General features: G+C 46.4%; 2 protein-coding genes across 4 annotated transcripts; both read right to left on the reverse strand.

The window, feature by feature from the left end:
* Positions 1-226: 226 nt before the first annotated feature.
* DCAF10 (DDB1 and CUL4 associated factor 10) lies at positions 227-12,188 on the reverse strand. Of its 2 annotated transcripts, XM_083420224.1 has the most exons (8): positions 12,057-12,137; positions 11,663-11,903; positions 9,093-9,206; positions 8,057-8,254; positions 6,023-6,225; positions 4,218-4,328; positions 3,734-3,879; positions 227-2,851 (listed from the first exon to the last, which is right to left on the reverse strand). In XM_083420224.1, exons 2-8 carry the CDS (start codon positions 11,758-11,760, stop codon positions 2,483-2,485), a joined length of 1,239 nt encoding a protein of 412 aa, XP_083276350.1. In that variant the 5' UTR covers positions 11,761-11,903; positions 12,057-12,137; the 3' UTR covers positions 227-2,482. The 2 variants fall into 2 exon arrangements, with proteins under 2 accessions (XP_083276350.1, XP_083276349.1); XM_083420223.1 differs by having other exon boundaries at positions 11,663-12,188.
* Positions 12,189-13,669: 1,481 nt separating this feature from the next.
* On the reverse strand, positions 13,670-21,292 carry LOC310667773 (uncharacterized protein). Of its 2 annotated transcripts, none has more exons than XM_083420708.1 (5): positions 21,129-21,292; positions 19,204-19,380; positions 17,667-17,766; positions 16,939-17,069; positions 13,670-14,579 (listed from the first exon to the last, which is right to left on the reverse strand). In XM_083420708.1, exons 1-5 carry the CDS (start codon positions 21,183-21,185, stop codon positions 14,307-14,309), a joined length of 738 nt encoding a protein of 245 aa, XP_083276834.1. In that variant the 5' UTR covers positions 21,186-21,292; the 3' UTR covers positions 13,670-14,306. The 2 variants fall into 2 exon arrangements, with proteins under 2 accessions (XP_083276834.1, XP_083276835.1); XM_083420709.1 differs by having other exon boundaries at positions 16,908-17,069.
* Between the last annotated feature and the right edge of the window lie 1,872 nt (positions 21,293-23,164).

Below are 23,164 nucleotides of genomic sequence, written 5' to 3' on the forward strand. Positions count from 1 at the left end.
TTTGTAGACAACAGAATAACTAGCTTTTGCAACACACATATACGTATATTGGATTCAAATGACATTTCAGGAAATAAGAAACCTGGGATTGCTGGTATTTAGGGCAGCTTCCCTGCAAGAGGAGTCAAGCTCCACAATCTCATGAGAAACAGATTCAGAGGACCAGAAATTCCCCATGCAGGCAACGCACAACTCTGAGGGTTCAGTCAAAAGGTTTGGTCAAAACTGTATTTGCAAACGTATTTTTATTAGCCAAATTTTATACAAGTTTAACACTTCAATATGGCCTCCTTACGAAGTTACATACCCCCCCAATGATGTATTTTATTTTACAAATTTATACCCTGCCATTCTTTTCAAAACAACTGACAGTGACGTATCGCAGCCGAAACCATTGTCTCAATTTCAAAAACTCCTTTCTTCGTAAAAACTACTTTTTGGTCTTCTAACCATAGTATCACTTTTCAGGGTTTCATCGTTAGATAAGAGCACATGCCACAGAGACTCTAATTTTTCAAACAGATAGTAATCAGATTGTTTTAATGGTCGTTTGAGCTGCCAGAGCACTTCTGTGCACTAATGTGGAACATACCCGTTTCTTTATAATCTCATGTAATTTAAAATCTGTTGCAATGGTCTCGTTGTAGCTCTCCTGCCAACCCCCAAATCGGTAAGAAATGCACCCTATCATCCCTCAAGATCAGCTTTCTAGCCAATTTCAGGATGCTGAACCTCTTTTGTGGGAGTGAGGCAACACACACACAGCATGCCAGCTCTCTGTTGCTTGCACCCTAGTGATGGACCTAGCATTCATTCGGAGCATTGATTTTTATGACATTTATCTAGATCTTTTTGCAATCTGCTCTAGCAGTTCAGGACAAATTACTTAAGAGACATTGCTGTATTCTCAGGAATATTGCTGGTTGTGTATAACTGGAGTGATCCAAACATTCAGTCTGTGCACAACATGTTCAATGGAGACGTGGGGATCCTTTATGATCACAGATTCTACTTTGGCCATCTCTTTGTTGTTATGGGGAGTTCAAAGCCTTCTGTTTCCTGGATCATCTTCAAAGCTTTTGCTGCCATGTTAAAATTCCACTGTCCAGTGTCTGATCCTGTGGAATGATGAGGCAGAGTCGCCATAATCGTATGCAGCAGGTGCTACTGATTGCCGGCAGTATTTACCCTTCCTTTTGTCAAAATGAAACTACACAAATATGATGGTTCAATTTATTTCACACAAGCGTATGTAACGGTGAAACAATTTAAAGCTATTTTAATGAAGATCTGCAGAATGCTTCTAAAGGATGTTAACAATTATGTGCTAAGAATTCTGTGTTGTTACTGCCACAGGAGAGAAAGTATCATTCTGACAAATCTTTTTGACCGTATACGGTGGGCCTTTTCTCAGATGGAGTAGCATCCTTTTGTGGCTCGCAAGGCACATAAATCACAGGCCAGCGGGCCTTTATAATGTTGCAAAATGGAAACAGTACGGGGCAACATTTTAGTTTGATATTGGAAAAAAAATGGTTTTATTAATTCCAAAAGCCTTCCACAATGATGGAAGCCATCATAGGGTTTGGACACAGTTCAACAGAAAATTCTGCTGTTCAAGTCTCATCTCAATGAGATTTGTGCAGGACTTCCTGCTCAATTGTATATCTAAGTTTTTGGGCACATATTCAGGTGAACAACTAACACCCCTTCCCATGCCCATACATTATTATAGAAGGTGCTCCTGTACAAGACTCGTGAGGGCAAGATGTTAAGCTATCCAGTTCTCAATAAATTTTATATCTAGTTAAACAAGGAAGAATAACTGTGCTTCCAGTCATTTTTGGGGTGGGTTGGGGGGGGAAGAACTGGCAATAAACAGCGTACAATTGTAGGAACTCCAGCCAACAGATTGAACTATAGCAGAACAATACCAAAATGGAGCAACAGCATTTCCCGTAGTTCACAAAAAAACAAACAAACAGAAAACAATGCATTTGCTGGCTGTATCTAACCTAGTGTGCGAGAAAACTGCTTCATTCCTAGAATAAGAAAAATACAGCGAACTCCAGGCAAAGGAAGCATGTGGGCTGTGTCTGGGGGTTCCCCCCCCCCCCTTCTCGTGCCCAGCTAGCATCTTGCACTAAGAGTCGCGTGGAAAGACAAGACTTAGAAGTGCTGCCATGCTACATCCAAACGACACAGGTGGAATCAGCAGGAGGAAAGAGGGAGAATGAGCAGGAGGTCTGGTGTGTGAATTCAGAATCACAGCACTCACACATACGCACACACACACGCACACATAAAGGGCTGGATTGAACCTGTCTTTTTTTTTTTTTGTTTCCCAGTCCAAGGGTCAGAGTAACTCTGTACTCGTCCAAATTTACAAGTTTTTCTTTTTTTAAAAAAAAAGAACACTCCAACTAAACCGAAGTAATTTAAAAAAGAAAAAGTCTAATGTTCTTTTCAAGGCAAGAGGTGCCTAGAACTTTGGCTGATATAAAGAAACACGACCACTAAGGCACCCGGAGGCAATCTGACAGTGCGTCGGCGAGAACTTGGTGGTCAGGACCACGTCGTTGTGCGAGTAGAGCGAGCGGATCTCTTGCAAGGGGGCGGCTTCTTTGGGCAAACAGTCCACCAGTTCACTGCACTGGGTGTCAAATCCCAACAAGCGAATCCCGTAGCCGTGCGGGGAGGAGATCATCCGGCCGTCGGGGCTGAAACAGAGTTCTTTGATATAGCCCCGGCCGACATTGGCTTCCTCAATGCAATGAGTCAATCGGAGGGAACAGCGAGGAGAAACGGGCCGGACCGGAGTTCCTTCTTGGAATTCGTAGACACAAGTCCACTACAGCAAGGGGCGAGGGGGAGAAAAGCACAATTAATCCACTTTGCTAACTGCCAGTTCATCCTACTCATGTGGGTCCAAGAATATAACTTGGATTACTGCAATGCGCTCTACGTGGGGCTACCTGTGAAGGTGACCCAGAAACTACAACTAATCCAGAATGTGGCAGCTAGACTAGTGACTGGGAGTGGCTGCCAAGACTATATTCGCTCCCGGTACATTTCTGAGTACAATTCAAAGTGTTGGTGTTGACCTTTAAAGCCCTAAATGGCCTCAGCCCAGTATACCTGAAGGAGCGTCTCCACCCGCATCGTTCAACACGGACACTGAGATCCAGCTCTGAGGGCCTTCTGGAGGTTCCCTCCCCATGAGAAATAAGGTTACAGGGAACCAGGCAGAGGGCCTTCTCGGTAGTGGTGCCTCCCTGTGGAATGCCCTCCCATCAGATGTCAAAGAAATAAACAACTATCTGACTTTTAGAAGACATCTGAAGGCATTTCTCTTCAAGAAAAGAAAATTATTTGCATATAAGGTAAAGTAAAAGGTAAAGGACCCCTGGACGGTTAAGTCCAGTCAAAGGTGACTATGGGGTTATAGCGCTCATCTCGCTTTCAGGCTGAGGGAGCCGGCGTTTGTCCACAGACAGCTTTCCGGGTCATGTGGCCAGCATGACTAAACCGCTTCTGGCGCAACGGAACACCATGACAGAAACCAGAGTGCACAGAAACGCTGTTTACCTTCCTGCCACAGCAGTACCTATTTTATTTACTTGCACTGGCGTGCTTTCGAACTGCTAGGTTGGCAGGAGCTGGGACAGAACCCCGTTGCAGGGATTCAAACCACCAACCTTATGTGATACCACACACACACACAAAAAAATACCTCTTGGTCATCAGTGTTACTTGAGCATCGAAGAAGTGTAGCCCATCCTTTGGGATGGAGCTGCAGCGATGTGATGCAGTTCCCACGGTCTCTCTCTCCGGGAACTTCTGGGGTTAAAACCTCAAGACTATTGCGCGGAGATCCACCTGCAGGGAGAGAAAGCATCACTGTCGCTATCCCCCTTTCATTTCCCAAACTGCTTGTCAGCCAAAGCAAACAATGGACCATAAGAACTATAGTATGAATGGAAGTCTACTGTACTGCACTGGGCCCAGAGCTCATCGAAACATGCAAGTGTGTGGCCTGTAGTTATCAAAGGACAAGCATGAAGTTCTGAACCAGTCCTCAAGCAGCCTACATGGAGTTGCAAGGCTGCATTAACTTTATTGAACCTGAATGTAGGAGACTGTTTTTAGCTTCTGGTACACCCTTGCTGGTAGAACACCCCCCCACACACACTTGGTTTAACCCTGTTTTAACACACCTTCTCGCTGGGTAGCTCGTACCATATGCTTCTCAGACACTGGGTTTGTGTCACTCTGATGACACGGTGACCCAGCGCTCCGAGGAATGGACGACGTGGCAGATGTCAAATCTGAGAAGAAAGCAGTAACATATAAAATGAAATGTACAGAAGGGATCCTGTTCAACCAGTCTCCTGTGTTCCATCACTCTAAACCAGTGGTTCCTAACCTTTCTTTGGCCATGCCCCACCTAAGCATCTCCCAAATCCTGACCCCCCCGACATATACCGTATTTTTCGCCCTATAGGACGCACTTTTTCCCCTCCAAAAATGAAGGGGAAATCTGGGTGCGTCCTATGGGGCGAATGCAGGCTTTCGCTGAAGCTTGGAGAGCGAGAGGGGTCGGTGCGCACCGACCCCTCTCACTCTCCAGGCTTCAGGAAGACATCCGCAGCCTAGAAAGCCCTGTGGGAATTCCGCAGGGCTCCCCTTGCTGCGGATAGCAGCCTGCCGCCCGGCGGGCAAGGCGCGCTGAAGCAGAGCGCCCCTCGCGCCGGGCAGACATTCGCAGCGTGGGGAGCCCTGCAGGAGTTTCCCGCAGGGCTCCCCTCGCTGCGGATAGCAGCCTGCCGCCCGGCGCGCAGGGCGCCCTGAAGCAGAGCGCCCCTCGCGCCGGGCAAACATCCGCAGCGTTGGGAGCCCTGGAGGAGTTCCCCGCAGGGCTCCCCTCGCTGCGGATAGCAGCCTGCCGCCCGGCGGGCAAGGCGCGCTGAAGCACAGCGCCCCGCACGCCGGGCAGACATCGGCCAGCCCCAGAAGCTCGGGGGAAAGCAGGGAGGCGCAGCGCCACCATCCCGCTGTTCCTCGACCTGGTTCGGTTTCCCCGACCTGGTTTTGGGGGGGAAATAAAGGGGGGGGGAATTCCTTTATTTCCCCCCCCCCAAAAAAAACTAGGTGAGTCCTATGGGACGAAAAATACGGTAATTCTTATTATTCAAAAAGTGAACTCCTATTCATGTGGAGGAAGCCTAAAAGGCATTCACTGTTAATAACTGGTTCTCGAATTGCCTCCCTTAAAAATCAAATTGCCCCCTGTGGGGCGTGTGCCCAATTTGGGGAACCATGGGTTTAAACTCTTCCCTGTGGATGTCTGCTAATGTCAGAGCCCATGGAACTTCTTGATAAGCTTCTAATTTAGGTTTCTCTTATTTTCCTCCTAAGGTTGTGGACAACAGTTTGTCTTAAATGGTTACTTGTCGTAGTCGCAGATAAGGAAAAAGTTAGCAGGGTTTTTTTTATTAAAAAGACACAACTCAAAACCACTACAAAGCAAAGATTTACAAACTGGCTGCTGTGAAACCCTGGGATTCTGGAAGCTGATCAGAGTTCTTCAGTGAGTAGATCAGTAATGGTGAATCTGAAAGGCATCTTGGACACACCACTACCAATGTTCCTTCCACAGATGCTGCAGCCACAGGGAAGGCTTGGGGCGGGGGAAGTCTAACACATTCAGTTCACATGAGCTGATGGTGGAATCACAGCAGGGACTATATATGAACTTTGAGCGCATGCCCTAAAACACTACCCAGAATCCAATGCATCATGTAAAGACTTTTCAGTGGACAAGTCGATCTTTTGTAAACCGCTTTGAGGTTTTTTTAAAGCAATGAAACGGTGCATAAACTTGATGAAATGCAATAAATAACAGATGGGTTGGCTAATTCACTGCTCACAGCACAGCACCCCCAGCGCTAGCTATCTCTTGTTAGGTGAATGAATTGCAGACATGACACGGGCATATACTAATCCAAACACAAGGACTTACCCGAATTGGATGTCGTTCTCCTAGCTCTTAAAATCGGATAGCTGACAACCTCTAAGGATTTGGTTAAGTCCAGATCGTGTAAGATCAGGAGATACCCAGAGGAGGTTGAGATCAACATTTTGGAACAGTCTGGTGTCAACCTCATGCGCATGAGAAAGCGGGTGTGAAAGAACTTCTTGTGAGGGCAACCATCTTCTGTGCACCTGGGGAAAGAGAAGCATCAAACCACATCCATTGTCGGCTTCTAGTTCCAAGAATTCAATTTATTTATTATATTTCTATTATCACCCTTCATCCGAAGATCACAGGGAGGTTTACAATATAAAAGCACAAAAATACATAACATAGTAACAAACATACACAATACTCCCTCAGTTTTAAAGGTCATAGATTATTTAATTACCCAAAGGCCTGGGAGGAGAGGAATACTTTTGTCTGGTGCCTAAAGATATGTAACAAAGGCGCCAGGCGAGCGTCCCTGGGGAGAGCATTCCACAAACGGGGACCACAGAAAAGGCCTGTTCTGTTGCTTTTCACAGAGTAGGCACATGTGGAAGAACCTCAGCCTTATATTTAAGGTGGTATGTATCTTAACAGTAATATAGTGCTCATTGTAACTCCTCCGTTTCTACTTCAAACAGTCTTACCTAATGTTACATTTGCTTCAGGTTACGTGTTTTTGGGTTGCAGACCGCGGGAAACCCAGAAGTACCGGAACAGGTTACTTCTGGGTTTTGCTGCTTGTGCATAAATGCCAAATCACGCTGGCAGCTGCACAGACACGGCGCTTCAGCTTGCGAACCCTGTGGGTTGCGGACGTGCCTCCGTCATGGATTACGTCCGCAATCCGAGGTTCCACTGTACAATGAAAGAAGGAGATAAGGCTGGTCTCACTGGGTTACTTTTCTGGTCTGGGGTTTGTCTATACACAAGCTCTGTTTACAAGACAAGGCTACCTGAGTCAGATCTTATGGAGGAAATTTTGCATTAACACATCCAGCTACACTGGGTGTTTTGCTGTGAATACTGAAAGACTGTTGAGACCAAACAACACAAATTCCAATGTTCTTTCATTCCTTCTCTCTTTCTCAACTGTTCCATGTTTTCAGGCTTAATACAATCACAATATTGCTTAGTAGTGACAAAGGATTACTACCTCTAGCCGTAGGATTGGTTAAGTATAAAGCATTGTAATTGTAATCCAGCGATTAGTATTTAAACTCCCTCTCACGCTTTGGCTCCCAGTATGTATCTGGGCACAAGTCAGTGTTGGTGCTGACCTTTAAAGCCCTAAACAGCCTCAGCCCAGTATACCTGAAGGAGCGTCTCCACCCCCATTGTTCAGCCCAGACACTGAGGTCCAGCTCCGAGAGCCTTCTGGCAGTTACCTCACTGAGAGAAGTGAGGTTACAGGGAACTAGGCAGAGGGCCTTCTTGGTAGTGGCACCTGCCCGGTGGAACACCCTCCCATCAGATGTCAAGGCATTAATTGACTATCTGACTTTTAGAAGACATCTGAAGGCAACCCTGTTTAGGGAAGTTTTTAATGTTTGATGTTTTATTGTGCTTTTAATATTCTGTTGGGAGCTGCCCAGAGTGGCTGGGGAAACCCAGTCAGAGGGGCAGGGTATAAATAAACTATTATCATTATTATTATTATTATTATTATTATTTGGAACTATCAAGGGTTGCTTCAAGTGAGCATGCTCAGAAGTTCATTCTTATCAACTGAAACCAGAGTTATATCTGTTATTTGAATTTTGAGAGGGATGCCTTGGCTTGCTGCAGACTGTGGGGGGATGGGGATGACAGCAGGCAGACTTTTACCCAGCCCCTTTTTCTATACACATCTACTTGGCACTTGTTCTATTTAACCCACACACTGAGTCTATGCAACCCCAAGTGCCATAACACTATGTTTGCAACAGGCAAGTTTGCAAATGAGGTACAGAATAAAGGCATTTCAGAGCAACAGACATCTATCTCCCTCAATATTTCCATATCAAGAGAGATGCCAGTTTAAAACCTGCTTACCTGTTGGTATCCCAAATGATAACATTTCCATCAAATCCCGATGTTACCAACAGTCTTGTGTTAGTGTCATATTCAATGTTCTTTACCCAGCTAGTGTGACCATGCAGAGTACACACTTTTGTGTCCAGCTTCCTCAGATCCCAAAGTGCTATGGTAGTGTCATCAGAGCAAGTTGCAAACAGTCTGTTATCAAGAAACCTACAAATAAAATGGACAAGGAGGGAGGCCATTTCGTATCTTGAAATTCATGCAAAACCTCTCTAAATCGCCCCCCCAAAAAAGAAACTTTGAGATGACAGCCACATGAAGAGAAATGCCAGGATATTGATTTTCATAACATCTTGATGTGGAAACAAAGACCGACATTGTCAGATTGGAGGTGTCTATTCGGGAGCTAGCTAGAGTTTCAGAAACAGATTTAGCAAGCTGCCAAAACGCATTCCCATGTTTGGATTGGTTTCATCATCCTTTCAATGCACATTTGTTCCCGAGATAACATCAAAACATGCAAATTTCAATAGAGCATTACACTGTTATCTGATGCAATGAGTTGTCCAAGATGTGCACACACCTGTGCTTCTTTAGGGAAGGCACCAGCCGAAAAACAAAAACGCTTAGCAATTTTTTGGGGGTGGAGGGAGAGAATGGCAAGTGACAATTACAACTATTTGGGGATGGGTGGTGAAGCAGTGTACAGAGGGAAAGGTCCGACTTGTACACCAAGAAGGCAGTTTCCTTGGTTCCATCGCAGACTAGCTTCAAACCAAGAAAGAGATTCAGGGATGGGCAATGCAGACAGGGGCTGCCTCAGTTTTCTGTGCCTGTTTATGGGCAACAGCATTCAAGTTCTGGCTTGCAGCAAAAAGTTAAAAATTAGTACCATGACTCTCATTACTAATTGATGGGAGGGAAAAACATAAAAGAGAAAACAGAAGATATGTTTGTCTCTACAGCATCAATGCTTCCAGAGCTTAAATAAAGCAAGTACTGGAATTTTAGATATCTGTAACTGGCTTTTATTTCCCAGCCAACCAACCTGATATTATTTACACAGTCCTCGTGAGCTTCGGAGAGAGTTTTGATGTGCTTTGAAGATATGGGATCAAAAAGAAGGACTTCTGTCTGTTCACAAGCAACAGTTAGCACTGACCTGGATAGGAAAGAAACAAGAAACAGGCTATTATGCCCAAAGAAACTCAACACCCTCTCAATGACGTCTGGTAAAGAACAGAAAGGTTTCCTTATTTAAAGGGCACACAAACACAAGAGCTGAAACGTGAATAATAGTTCCAAAGGCAGAGGCGTTCCATGGAGTAGTTTGCAGAATTTCTACGCACTGGATTTTTTAATTAGAACCACATTTATTTTCTCTCATTTGCTGCAATGTAGTGGATCGTGAATCAATTAATTAAATGCCACCAACTGATCACATGTTATATGACCACAATCAAATGATCCATGAAACCAGAAGGCAAAGGGACATGCTCCTCTCACTACCCAACCCAACCATATGTTTAATCAAAGTGTATTATACCACTTTAACTGTCACAGCAAGAATTCTGGGAACTTTGGCTTGTTAAGGGTGCTGGGAATTGTAGCCCTGTGACAAACTACAGTTCCTAGGATTCTATGGGGAAAGCATGACTGTTAAAGTCATATAACAGTATGGCGTGGATATTACTTTGCTCTCGCCTATCCCAAAAGGCCACTCCTATTTGATCAAACTTCAGTGTCCAATTCTCCTCCCCCAATTAGGTATGTGCAACAAAACTCTTAGGTGTGATGTCATCATGTTCATTAAGTAAAACAAAGATGAATACCACTCAGTTGCTTCTTCCACAAAACTCCACACTTCCAATGCCAATTGACTCACTAGTTGCTATGTCACTGGACTAAGCATTAGGACCACCATTTACCAAGAATCACTGGGGGTGAGGGGTGCAGAATGAAAGAAAAGAGGAGACAGAGAGAGAAGAGATGACTCTCATCACCATTATCTCAAGCACCCAATTTACTTTTCCTGTGAGTAAATGACTGGGATGGAAGGGGAAAGACTTCTCCACTCCTGGTGTAGACAATGCCAGGCTAGACAGACAATGGTCTGAATTGTTATCCGGCAGCTTCCTATATCCCTGCTACTAGAAAATGCACAGTAAGTACTGAAGCTTAGACTGGGAAGAAATGCACTTATGGACATCAGTTATCGATAGGCATCAGAGATATATCATGTGTTTCCAGGGATGCCCAACAGATGGGGTGAAAGAGCAGAAAACCTTGTTGAAAGTCAGGGACAAGTTCATAGAATCACAGAATTGTGGAGTTGGGACTCTGAGGGTCATCTAGACCAACCCGCTGCAATGCAGGAATCAAAACATGCAGTGCCCCCCCCATCCAATTTGAAACCATACCAGACCCTGCTTATTTGCAAATGTGCTAGCAGTTTTATTGCTGCACCACTATCTCTAGTTGACATAAGACTGAAATGAAGGTGGATTTACAAATCAGGTTTAGGTTATTTTAAAAACATCTGTATGTGCCATACGAATGCACACCAACAGCTTTAAATGTGGCACCAACCCTCATGTAGTTTATGAATACTGTGTTCTTATATTCATGCTGGAATACACTTCAAAAGTCTTGTGGGGCCAAGTACTCGAGTGTAGAATTCCTCAACACTTTCACAGGGGGCAGAAAGATCCTAAATCAGATTGCAATGCAATACAGTATTACAGAAGATTAAGATATGGGGACGAAAGTCAGTAAGCATGTGCAGGGCACAATTCTATGCTTCAAATTTCAATACCAGCTGCTAGACCCATACTTCGGGTTTTTGGGTGGGTGGGTGTAGCAGAGAGAATATAAAGAAGCGAAACATAATGTAGCTCCCTATCTAAATAGATCCCTTTTGAACACTGCAATACTATGTCCAGTTCTGGACACCGCAATTTAAGGATATTGACAGGCCGGTGTGTATGCAGAGGAGGGCGACCAAGGTGATCAAGGGTCTGGAAACCAAGCCTTAAGAGGAGCAGTTGAGGGAGTTGGGTATTTTTAGCCTGGAAAAGAGGAGAGATGATAGCCATCTTCAAATATCTCAAGGACTGCCACACGGAGGATGGAGCAAGCTTGTTTTCTCCTGCTCCGGAGGGTAGGACCTGAACCGAGTAACTTCAAGTTATAAGAAAGGAGATTCCAACTAAACATATGGGAAATTCTGACATTTACAGATTCTTCTGTAAATGTAAATTTACAGGTTCCTCTGTAAAATTTACAGATTCCTCTGTAAATGTGGATCTGAATGATTGTACTGTTATAATTAAATACTTGTAAAATCAAATAAAATCCATTTCAGGAAGGAAAAAAAAAACTTTCTGAGAGGAAGAGCTGTTCGACAGCGGACAGGGCTCCCTGGGAAGCTGAAGGACTCTCCTTCCTTGGGGTTTTTTTTAAAGCAGAGGTTGGGTGGCCCCCTGCCCTGTACGACCCAGCCGATCTTTCTGCCTCGCAGAGGGGGTGGGTCTAGATGACCCTCGGGGGTCCCTTTCCAAGATTTTACGATTCTCGGAAGGCGAGCTTCCCACCGACGGCAACCTCCGCCTTCCTTACCCGCCAGGGGAGTACTCCAGGTTGAAGACGGCGCCGTGCGTGCGGGTGATGGGCGAAACCGAGTCGGCGGGCTGGATGGCGCCGTAGAGCCCCGTCATAGCGCGGAACGTGTCCCTCGCCGGCTCCACGCAGCGGCCGCCATGGCCCAGGCGCCGCCCGCGCACCCACGCGAACAGGCCCCCGCCGGGCACCGAAACGGCGGCCGCCGCCACCGCTGCTGCTGAGGAGGCTGCTGCCGCTGCTGAGGCGGCGGCGGCGTCCGGGGGCGGCGGTTCCCGGGGGGGCGACGGAGGCGGCGGCGGCGGCGACTGGTCCCCCTCGCCGCGAGGCGGCCGCTCCGGCGTCGGGCCCCAGCGCGCCTTCCAGCTCATCCCGAGCCCGGCCCCGCCGCCACCGGCAGCGGCATTCCTCTCTCCCCCTCACACACCCTTCGGCCTCCTCCGCCTCCTTTCCCCCCGACTTCCGGTGCGGGGAGCACCCTTCGAAAAGGCGCCGGCCGGAAACACGGACCCGGCTCCTAAGGGCCGCCGCGATTCCTTTCCCCCAGAGGGGAAGTTCCCTGGCGCCCTGCTTTTAAAGCCTCGCCCCTTATTAAGGCCACGCCTCCCTTGTGGGTCGCCCCGCCCCCTGTGATTTCTGCCCCCCAGAAGCAAGCTGGGGGCGAGGCGGGGGGGAATAAAAAATAAATTGTTACAGAAATTACCGCCCCCCCCCATATTTAAAGTTGTTAAATATTACAAATATTATGTCTGAATGTATCCTTTCAACTTGACAGCTCAGGGAAGTTACCTAACTTTACAATAATATAAAATCAACTCCTTGCCATTCCAAAGCTATTTTCCCCTTGGAAAAGGACTCCAGGAAGTTCCCAGAGGTGACAATTGCTGGGCTCATTGGTAGCCAAGGGAAGCCAAATTTCATCACCTGACTTGCCTCAGGCTCCAGACATGCAAAGGAAGTTCTATTGTACTTTTGGGCGGTGGGCACTTCAGTCATATTTGTCTGTGCTAATCTTATACCTGAGTCTTGCCCTGCCATGTCTGCTTATGCTAATCTTGTACCAAAGACTTGCCTGGACATATTTGCCAAAGTTAACCCCTCCCCTTTTGTGACATGTCAGTGATGTAGCAATGATGCTGTACGAACTGTACTCTGGGATATGGTGGGAAAGGTTTAAAAGTCTTTGTCACCCCGTCCTCGGGGTTCAAATTTGCTCTTTGAACCTAGACTTTGGTCTACAGCTATTTGCTCCGGTTGGCTGGAATCCTTCCTTTATTCCGCAGTGACCCGCGGGCTCTGCCCGATGAGCTGGGTGACTGAGCTCCGTAAATTTTTCCGTAACAAAATGTTTGTGGGGGAACATTTGGAAAAGACCCTGAGGCAGTGAAAGACAGGAGGGCCTGGCGTGCTCTGGTCCAGGGGGTCACAAAGAGTTGGACACAACAAAACGACTAAACAACAAATTTGTAATTTACCTAGGAGACCCCTATAAGCAGATGGAAACATTAGCAGGATGGCAATACCACTTGTAATGTAGTAATTATTATTATGGACAAAATGGAGAGGCATAAAATACGGATTACTAAATAATACGGATATGCAGTTGAAAAGGTTGACAATAGGTCCCATGGAGGGGAAGGTGGGAAGTCCAGGGATTCAGAGAAATCTCTAAATATGGGTATGTATTTTGCATTGTTAGAACTGTAAAATCAAATAAAAACTATTTCAAAAAATATGTGTTGGTAACTTGGGAAAGAATGATCTTGCACTGTTGAGATTGCCGTGTTCCTTCATGCCATCAGATTTATCTGAATTTTTAAAAATAAACCATGTGTTTTTGTGTGTATTCTCACTGAGTAGCAGACCCATCTGAGGTGTAATTTCAGCACTTATTAGAATGATTTCAAATTGCCAGCTGGCTGCTAAGATAGTACACACAGCTATTGCTGCCAGAGTAAATAAAGGAGTAAACTGTTTTCAGGGATTTAGAAAGCACACTAGTACCACTATACTTGACAATTTTTATCTTGTTTATTTACCAGTCTGAAATGGAATGCAATGACCAAAGTACATCATTAAACCTGCAGAGATTTAACTTTCTTGCACAATGGGGTTGGTTATTTATTTAGCTGTATATTTTCACTGGCTTCCTTGCATACCAGGGTTAAATATTGACTTCCTGGAAGACACAGGATGGTGAAATGAGAGGCTCCGTAATTACTCTTCGTAGGCTCGCCCTATTTTTATTTAACAGATAACTTGGGAAACCTTTCACATCTTTATGATTTGAGTTTGAGATGGTGCAGATGGAAATGTTCCTAAGAAGATATATAGGGATATAGTTTATATATAGTAAAGGGCTATCCTCTTCAGCAGGGCTTTTTTTCAGGGTGGCTCACCTGAACTCAGTTCCGGCACCTCTCAAGTGGGTGCCATTATAAGAGAACAAGGGAGGCACTCATGGTGAGTTCCAGCTCCTCTTTTTCTAGAAAAATAGCACTCCTCTTCAGGACTTCAATAGAAAGTACATTTCCCTTCTCATTGGATTCTTTGCCTGCCACTTTTAACTTGTACCCGCCACTTACTAATTAGTGAACTTTGGCCCTAGCATCTGGAGTCCAATTTCCTTCCAAAGATTTGGGTGCTATTTGGTCTTCTCTTTCTCTCTCAGTGTCCTTCCCATGGTGTAGTATTCTGGGTTTGGCTGCATACCTGTGAACTGAGCTATGCGATTTGCCATGGCAAAAAAGGCTGAAATGGCGCCTATGTCCCAGGCATCTTCTCGGTCAAAGCCGTGTGCCTCCAGCTTCTGAAAGTGTTCTTTGGTGATGGTATCTGCTCGACAGACAGCGAGTGCAAACTCGAGCATGGCTAGCTCACGATCACTTAGGTCAGCCATTTTCCAGTTCACCATGATCTGCACAGAAACAAAGCAGTAGGAAATCATAAACACAGCTGCTGGGGTACGTAATGGCCAAGTGTGGGACATAAAGTGACGGGAAGTTTTTTCTGCCTAGAATGTTCAGTTCATATTAAGTTCACCTGTTCCTGTCCTTAATGTGTGGTTGCCCACATCTATGGAATGCGATCGATGGTTATGCCCTTTTAAGTTGTGCTATATCAATCATTAGTTTAATAAAGGAGTATATCAATCATTAGTGATAGTTTAGTAATGGAGGTTTTCATACCTGTCTAACTCTGTGTTCCTTTCCCAACCTTTAATCTATTGATGATTAATGCCTATATGCAGCCTATATGCAACCCTTGCTTTGTCTTTGTGTTAACCAATCAGCAACAAGCACATACGTGGCAATGCTGTAATATTCAATAAAAGGGACTCCCCGAGACATGCTCGAGTGATGCCTCCCGTATGACACTTGTCACTCGTCTGTCGTTTATTTCAACCCAACAATAAAGGACATATATACAGGCAGCATCAGACCAGTGACAAACAGACCGAGGGCTGAAAAGAAGGATTAGGGAGTGACCTTGAAGATGAACTGCAATGCATCGCTGCAAAGAAGTAAAGTGCTCCCCCAATCTTTGCTCTTGTTTTGGGTTTTTGGCATTCGGCAGTCTCAAGAAACAATGGAGTGCGCCTCCGTGGGTGAAGTCAAACCACTAAGTTAGCAGCAGTGATTTGACCTCCCTAGGACGCAAGCCTGGGCAGTGTGTATGGAGGTCCAGGGATGCCCAGACAACCAGACCCACCGTCTCAGCCTCGCTGATGTGGTCCAAAAGAAAGCAGAGCAACATGCTTGCAACCAGCTTGGCTGTACAGAAAAGGGAATATTGCCAAGTGCAACTCCTCAGCTTTGTGGCATGAGAATTAGCACCTAGCAAACTGCCCTTTTCCATACAATTCTTAGCCTTGGGCAATGACCTTTTTAAACACTGCCGCATGAGGCTTTTAAATGCACTTATCTAGTTATAAAGTGCCCAGCATCTTGTAATGTTATAGTCTTCCCCAAGCTGCTGCTTTTAGATAGACTCCAATTTCCATCTGCTGCAGCCAGCTCGGTCAATGATGAGGAATGATAGAAGTTCCACTACAAAACACCTGGAGGCCACCAGGTTAGAGAAAGCTAATAGAAACTAATCATAAAGGTAAAGGTAAAGGGACCCCTGACCATTAGGTCCAGTCATGACCAACTCTGGGTTGCAGCGCTCATCTCGCTTTATTGGCCAAGGGAGCCGGCGTACAGCTTCCAGGTCATGTGGCCAGCATGACTAAGCCGCTTCTGGCGAACCAGAGCAGCGCACGGAAATGCCGTTTACCTTCGCGCCAGAGCGGTACCTATTTATCTACTTGCACTTTGACGTGCTTTCGAACTGCTAGGTTGGCAGGAGCAGGGACTGAGCAATGGGAGCTCACCCTGTCATGGGGATTCGAACCACCAGCCCTCTAATTGGCAAGTCCTAGGCTCTGTGGTTTAACCCACAGCGCCACCCACGTCCCCAAAAGGTTTGTATAAATATGAATATAATAAATTATAATTCCATAATTTTTGTTCAGTAATCTTTCGAAGTTTCTTTTAAATTACGATACAGCGGTACCTTGGTTTACGAACAGTCCTGTTTACGAACTATTCGGTTTACGAACTCCTCAAAACCGGAAGTAGTGTCCCGGTTTGTGAACTTTACCTCGGTCTATGAACGGAAGCCGAACAGTGGAAGGGCACCGGCAGCGGGAGGCCTCATTAGGGAAAGTGCACCTTGGTTTAAGAATGGATTTGGTTTAAGAACAGATTTGGTTTAAGAACGGACTAAGTTCGTAAACCGTGGTACCACTGTATATGCTAAATTACAATCACATTTCCAGTGCACCGCACAAAAAGGAAAAAACCTACTATAAAGATTTCACCAGAATAATTTGCATAAACTAGCATTCAAATTCAGACTCAAGTCCCCTTCATGCAATTCATTCATCTCTCTCTCTCTATTTTGCAAGCTGTAGGTAGAGCCCGGATTTTTGCCTGAAGCTGGAACAAGCGCAGAAGCAAGGTCGCAAGTGGAAGCTTTCTAGTTAAAACCAGTGGCGTAGCGTGGGTTGTCAGCACCCGGGGCAAGGCAAGCACCCGGGGTTGTCAGCACCCCCTAACCCGTGGATTTGCGGCCCCTAACCCGTGGATTTGTGCCCCCTAACCCTAACCCCCAGATGTTGCGCCCGGTGCGGCCGGCCCCCCCTGCATCCCCCACGCTACGCCACTGGTTAAAACAGCACAGAAGTGAAAGGCGCACATACACACTAAGACTAGCAAATACGGGTTTCTCGCCTGATCTGCCAGCACTGGTTTCTTAGAGTACATCCGATGTAAGGCGCCGTGTGCAATTACACAGTAGGGAACCTTGTTTGCAACACTCGTAGCCACGATAATGAGCTCTTTGTCAGCCATGCTAAGGTTTCCTGTGGGAGGAAAGACATGCAATGGGTGGATAATATATCTAGTCATGGGAACGAGTCACTTAATCCTGGTCTTATGCGCTTATACCCTGTATCTGAGGGTACTATGCATCTGTTCTATAATTGCTTTCGTGCCTAGGTTTCCAACCAGTGTGCCGTAGCACCCTGGGGTGATTTGAATGATGCTCAGGGGTGCTGTGAACAGCACTGGCCCCATCCTGCCCTCATTCCTTCCCTCCTCTCAAGTTCTGGGTGTTGTCTAAGTCAGCTTGGTTTCATTTCTGATGAGGGGGTGGGAGAAAACTGAAGCCCCAGAGCACCTTAAAAGCTCCCAGGTCCACCTTGAGGCATCTCCTTCATGGTATGATGCAACTCAGAAACCGGAGGACCTTTCGCACATCGGCCCAATTTGCCCTATAATTTGGAGTGCACACAGAGCCGTTGCTCACCCCAGCATATTTTGGTGTGGACTACTCTGGGATTTCTCTTTTTTATGAGAACTGGTATAAAAATAGAAGAGTAGATGATAATAAAATTGCCACTGGGGGTTTATGACCGTTGGAACAGGAAAGAAGATCATAGTCTGATCGCCATGCTTACCTGTCTCCTTGTTCACGACGGCACTGAAACAAGCAAGGAATGCTCTGAGTTCTGTTGGGCGGTGAGACATCACCTTGAGCACATTGGGCAAAAACCCACGCTGTTCGGGAATCGAGGGGGGGAAAGCTAGTCAAGACACCTTAAAATTGCCATTAAGGGAAGAGTCTATACAATGTCATCCATTCTCAGATATAGCACAATTAGCTAAGGGCCATTCGCTAGAAAACTGCAGGCTGATGCCAAGTCTCTCGTTCCGAATCATCCAAGCAGTGGAGAAGAGCCACTTTGCAGAGAAGATCCTAATTTCTCAGCCTAATCTCTCCACTCAGAAGAATCAGGCAGTGGCAGAGATCCGCTGTCTGAAGCTCTGCAGAGCTGCTACCAGCCAGAATAGACCATACATGGGGAACATGCTTGATGCTTTACTGTGCTTAATGTGTTTAATTACCGTATTTTTCGCTCCATAAGACGCACATGACCATAAGAAACACCTAGTTTTTAGAGGAAAACAAGAAAAAAAATATTCTGAACGAAACGGTGGATGTATGATTTTTGTGGTTCTTGCTGTGGGCACAGACATGTGATTTGACGGTGAGTTTGGGGTAGCCCAGTGCAAAAATCCTGAGGATCCATGTGGAGCTGTGCTTTGTAACCACGTTTTTGCGCCATTGCGGCCCCACAAAACAGTGGGTGCATGTGTTTTTTGGTGCAGGCTGTAGCCATGGACATGCTATGTGATCTGATGGTGAATTTGGGGTGACCCAATGCAAAAATCCTGAGGATCCATGGGCTTTTACCTCCCCCCTCCCAGGCAGCCTCCTTTATCGCTAGCGTCCCTTATCTCCCTCCCAATCGCTTACTGATCAGCTGCTTCCTTTCAACACTCCTTTCCCTCTTGTTTGCCTTAGTGTCTTTTCCTTAGCTGGAGCAGTTTTTTGCTCCTCCTTTTCTTCTAATTTCTCTCCTCATTGCTTTAGTATTCCTGTCTCCTCTCCTTGCAAGTTTGCTTTCTTTACCTCCCTGCTCCCAGGCAGCCTCCTTTATTGCTAGCGTCCCTTATCTCCCTCCCCGATCGCTTGCCGATCGGCGGCTTTGCTTTACACCCACTTTCCTCTCCCCTCCCCAAAAAAGCAAGATCTGCTTTTTGCCCCTGGGCAATTCAGCTCCAGGGACCATGCATTTGCTCCATAAGATGCCCAGACATTTCCCCTTACCTTTTAGGAAGAAAAAAGTGTGCCTTATGGAGTGAGAAATTAGGTTAACCTTTGTCCCTCCAGATGTTGCTGAACTACAACTTCCATAGCCCTAGGAAGCATGGCCAGGGATGCTGTGAGTTGTAGTTCAGTTCAGCAAACCATGCAGGGCAAGGCGAGTAAATTGGCTGACCTGGGATTAAGGCAGCTTTTTAATAAAGTCTAGCGCGTATTCTTTGCCGCAATTTTGCAAGCCTCTGACATGCTAAACCTAATGGAGTGAACCGGTTGGCCTGCTAGGTGCTCAGCTGTCTTATAAGGTGATTCCAGTATATCAGTCTTACCTTTGCTTCTTCTCTCTTCATAAGCGCTGCTATATCGTTTGGCAAATCCTCCTCCTTAGGTAGCGGAAAGCGCTCAGTGGACTTAGTGGCGTTCCTCTCGCCTGTGCTATATGCATGGTTCGAAGCTGCAGTTCTGGGTCTTACCCCAAAGCTCCCCATTGCACCAGGAGGCAGGAGCTAAAACACAGAAAGGACGAAATGACCCATTTGCCGTAGTATCGTGCAAAGTTGGCTCCGTCAGCTTCAAGTGTTATTTGTAAAATGATTAACTGCACAGTTTAGGATCTGAAAAAAATGTTCGGCACAGGGATGGGGAACCTATAGCTGTACAGATGTTGCTGGACGTCCACTCCCATGATCCCTGACCATGGGCCATGCTCACTGGGACTTATGGAAACTGGAGTTTGGCCATGTTTGCTGGGACTGATGGAAGCAACATCTGGAGGGCCACAGGTTCCTCATCTCTGCAATAAAGCAATCTGATGAAAAGAGCTTGGAATCATAGAATTGTTGAGCTTGAAGGGACTCTGCAACCTTGGCGTTATCAGCACCATACCCTTATGGTGAGAACCAGTGTGGTCTAGTTGTTAACAGCGGTGGACTCGTAATCTGGTGAACCGGGTTCGCTTCCCCGCTCTTCCCCATGCAGCTGCTGGGTGACCTTGGGCTAGTCACACTTCTCTGAAGTCTCTCAGCCTCACTCACCTCACAGAGTGTTTGTTGTGGGGGAGGAAGGGAAAGGAGAATGTTAGCCGCTTTGAGACTCCTTCGGGTAGTGATAAAGCGGGGTATCAAATCCAAACTCTTCTTATTTAGGTAGAAATATCCTCTATTCTTTTGCAATGAAACAGACGTTTGTGCAAACAGAGATATGGGGAAATTGTGCTCTTAACGCTTACAGGAGTCAGGTATTTGTGTAATGGCTGGATAGCAACATAGGGAAACACTCTTTCTTCTGTTAAGATTAAAAGTTGATCCCATTGACATCTTGTTCCAAGGCATATTTATGGAGTAGTAAAGGCCCATTTAAATCAGCCTGACACTCTTTGGATAAACACAAGATTCTTCCGAATCCCAAGACTTCCCTCTTCCCCTCCGTGGGTTCTTTAAGTAACTTTTAAACTGCATATTATAAGTCCATCCAATTTACAGTCCTCCAAAAACTATGTATCATTGCAAGAGTTATTTAAAACCAGCCAAAGAGTTCAAGTGTTTACAGTGGTCTTTCAAATATAATATACATTTGTCCCATTCTTTGTTGAAGTTTTGATCCTCCTGGTTTCTGATTTTCCCGGTTAATCTAGCCATCTTTGCATAGTCCAATAGTTTCATCCAGTGCTTTTTCCTGGGGGTACACATACCCCTAAACATGAGATGCTCGGCAGCATTGCTGGAAGCATTGCTGGAGGCCCCCCCCCCCTTTCTCCCTCTTGGATTTACTTTAATGGTTGCGCATGGCATATAGGTGACCAGAGAGAGGTGCGGGGGGGGGGGGTGGAAACACTGCAAGGCAAAACTGAAGAAGTCAAGTGCCTGCGCCAGCCGGAAGTCCCTCGGCTCTGGCATTTGGCACTCACTCTCCTTAACAGGAGTTTTGCACCTCTCGCCCTCGGAGGAGCGCACCACCTTTTCAGAACCAGCGCTGCAGCCATTTGATCTCCCAGCCCGGCAAGCCGCCAGTCAGTGCCGAGCAGACAATATACTGTCCGAAGCGAGGGGGATGAATGGTCTGACTCGATGTCACCTGTCTAGCCAGGGGCTGAACTAGATCGACCAGATCTAGGCGCCCTGGGTCGCGCAAAGACGCAGGGAGCCAATGGCACCGCTGCGCCACGGAGACGCGCGCTCCTTTCTGGACCACTGCCATCCTCCGAAGCGCGCATCGACAGCCAGGGTTGAACGCCTGTGGCGATGAAGATACTCACGGAGGGAGAGCCCCGACGGCCGAGCTGCAGGAGGCTGCTGCGGAGAAGCCGCCACATTGCCAAACCGCGGCTGTTTTCCTTGCGCTCCTGGGCGGCACCGACGGAGGCGCAGGCGAGGCGGAGAGCCGTTTTCTAGTAACCCAGCCAAGCGCGCTTGCAGGACGACGTCTCCCCTAGCCCGCCCACATTTCGACACTTCCCCAGTGTAAGGGGGGGGGGGGGAATCTATTTAGACCACAAGGAACAGCAGCCCGTGGAAAAGTAATGAGTAGCAAGTCCCGCCCTGTTGAAATCCCTACATAGTCAACAACAAGTGTTCCGCAGGAGTGAATCATAGAATCATAGTTGGAAGAGACCACAAGGGCCATCGAGTCCAACCCCCTGCCAAGCAGGAAACACCATCAGAGCACTCCTGACATATGGTTGTCAAGCCTCTGCTTAAAGACCTCCAAAGAAGGAGACTCCACCACACTCCTTGGCAGCAAATTCCACTGTCGGAACAGCTCTTACTGTCAGGAAGTTCTTCCTAATGTTTAGGTGGAATCTTCTTTCTTGTAGTTTGGATCCATTGCTCCGTGTCCGCTTCTCTGGAGCAGCAGAAAACAACCTTTCTCCCTCCTCTGTGTGACATCCTTTTATATATTTGAACATGGCTATCATATCACCCCTTAACCTCCTCTTCTCCAGGCTAAACATGCCCAGCTCCCTTAGTCGAGTGGGCAGATTTCAAATTGTAGGCTCTGCTTCTGTTTTCTTCTGGAATCCTGAGATTCCCCTTAACTGGACCTGGTGCAAAATCCATGTACATTACTTACTTCCTAACCATATCTATGTAGAGGCAATTGAATTCAGTGGAATTCATTCTCAGGTAATTGGTTAGGATTAGGATCGCAGCCCTAGAATTAAAGAATTCTGAATCCAAGAAGTTGAGTTGGCAGAAGTGACAGGAGCTCATAGTCCTTCCACACACAAAAAGCCATTATTGGTTACCCAAGCTTTTTTTTATTTTAAAAATATAATTTGGGGTGGGAAGGCAGTTGTGCTGTTGCTGCTATTGTTAAAGAAAAGGGAGTCACATAAACGTTTTCCAATCTACTGCAAATCACCCAGAGATCAGGAGATCCAGAGATTTCCTGCCTGCCCCTAATCTAGTGATTGGCAGCTGTTCTCTGCAGTTTTAAGACAGGCTTTCCCTGCCCTTCCTGGGAACATCAGGGATTGGACCAGGGCCCTTTTGTATCCGAAACAAATACTGTACCACATGGGTAGGCAAACTAACATCCGGGGGCCGCATCTGGCCCAATAGCCTTTTAAATCCAGCCCGCGGACGGTCCAGGAATCAGCATGTTTTTACATGAGTAGAATGTGTCCTTTTATTTAAAATGCATCTCTGGGTTATTTGTGGGGCATAGGAATTTGTTCATTATTCTTTTCCAAAATAAAGTCCGGCCCCCATAAGGTCTTAGGGACAGTGGACTGGCCCCCTGCTGAAAACGTTTGCTGATCCCTGCTCTACCACAAAACTACAGCCCTTCCATCAATCAGAAAAGACACCACCCATGTGTTGTCAGCTGAATGCGGATATATTGTAGTCATGGCATGACTGGTTGTACAAGTGTTGTCAAATTGCACTTGGGCAAAAAAAATGAGAGGCACAAATACAAGATGGGTGACACCTGCTTGAGAGCAGTACATGTGAAAAGGATCTAGGAGTCTTGGTTTGACCACAAACTTGACATAAGCCTTCAGTGTGACGCGGCAGCTAAAAAAGCCAATGCAATTTTGGGCTGCATCAATAGGAGTATAGCATCTAGATCAAGGGAAGTAATAGTGCCACTGTATTCTGCTCTGGTCAGACCTCACCTGGAGTACTGTGCCCAGTTCTGGGCACCACAGTTCAAGAAGGACACTGGCAAACTGGAACGTGTCCAGAGGAGGGCAACCAAAATGGTCAAAGGCCTGGAAATGATGCCTTATGAGGAACGGCTAAGGGAGCTGGGCATGTTTAGCCTGGAGAAGAGGAGGTTATATGATAG

Source organism: Podarcis tiliguerta (assembly GCF_965153285.1).
Source record: "Podarcis tiliguerta genome assembly, chromosome: 17".
NCBI classification, from domain to species: domain Eukaryota; kingdom Metazoa; phylum Chordata; class Lepidosauria; order Squamata; family Lacertidae; genus Podarcis; species Podarcis tiliguerta.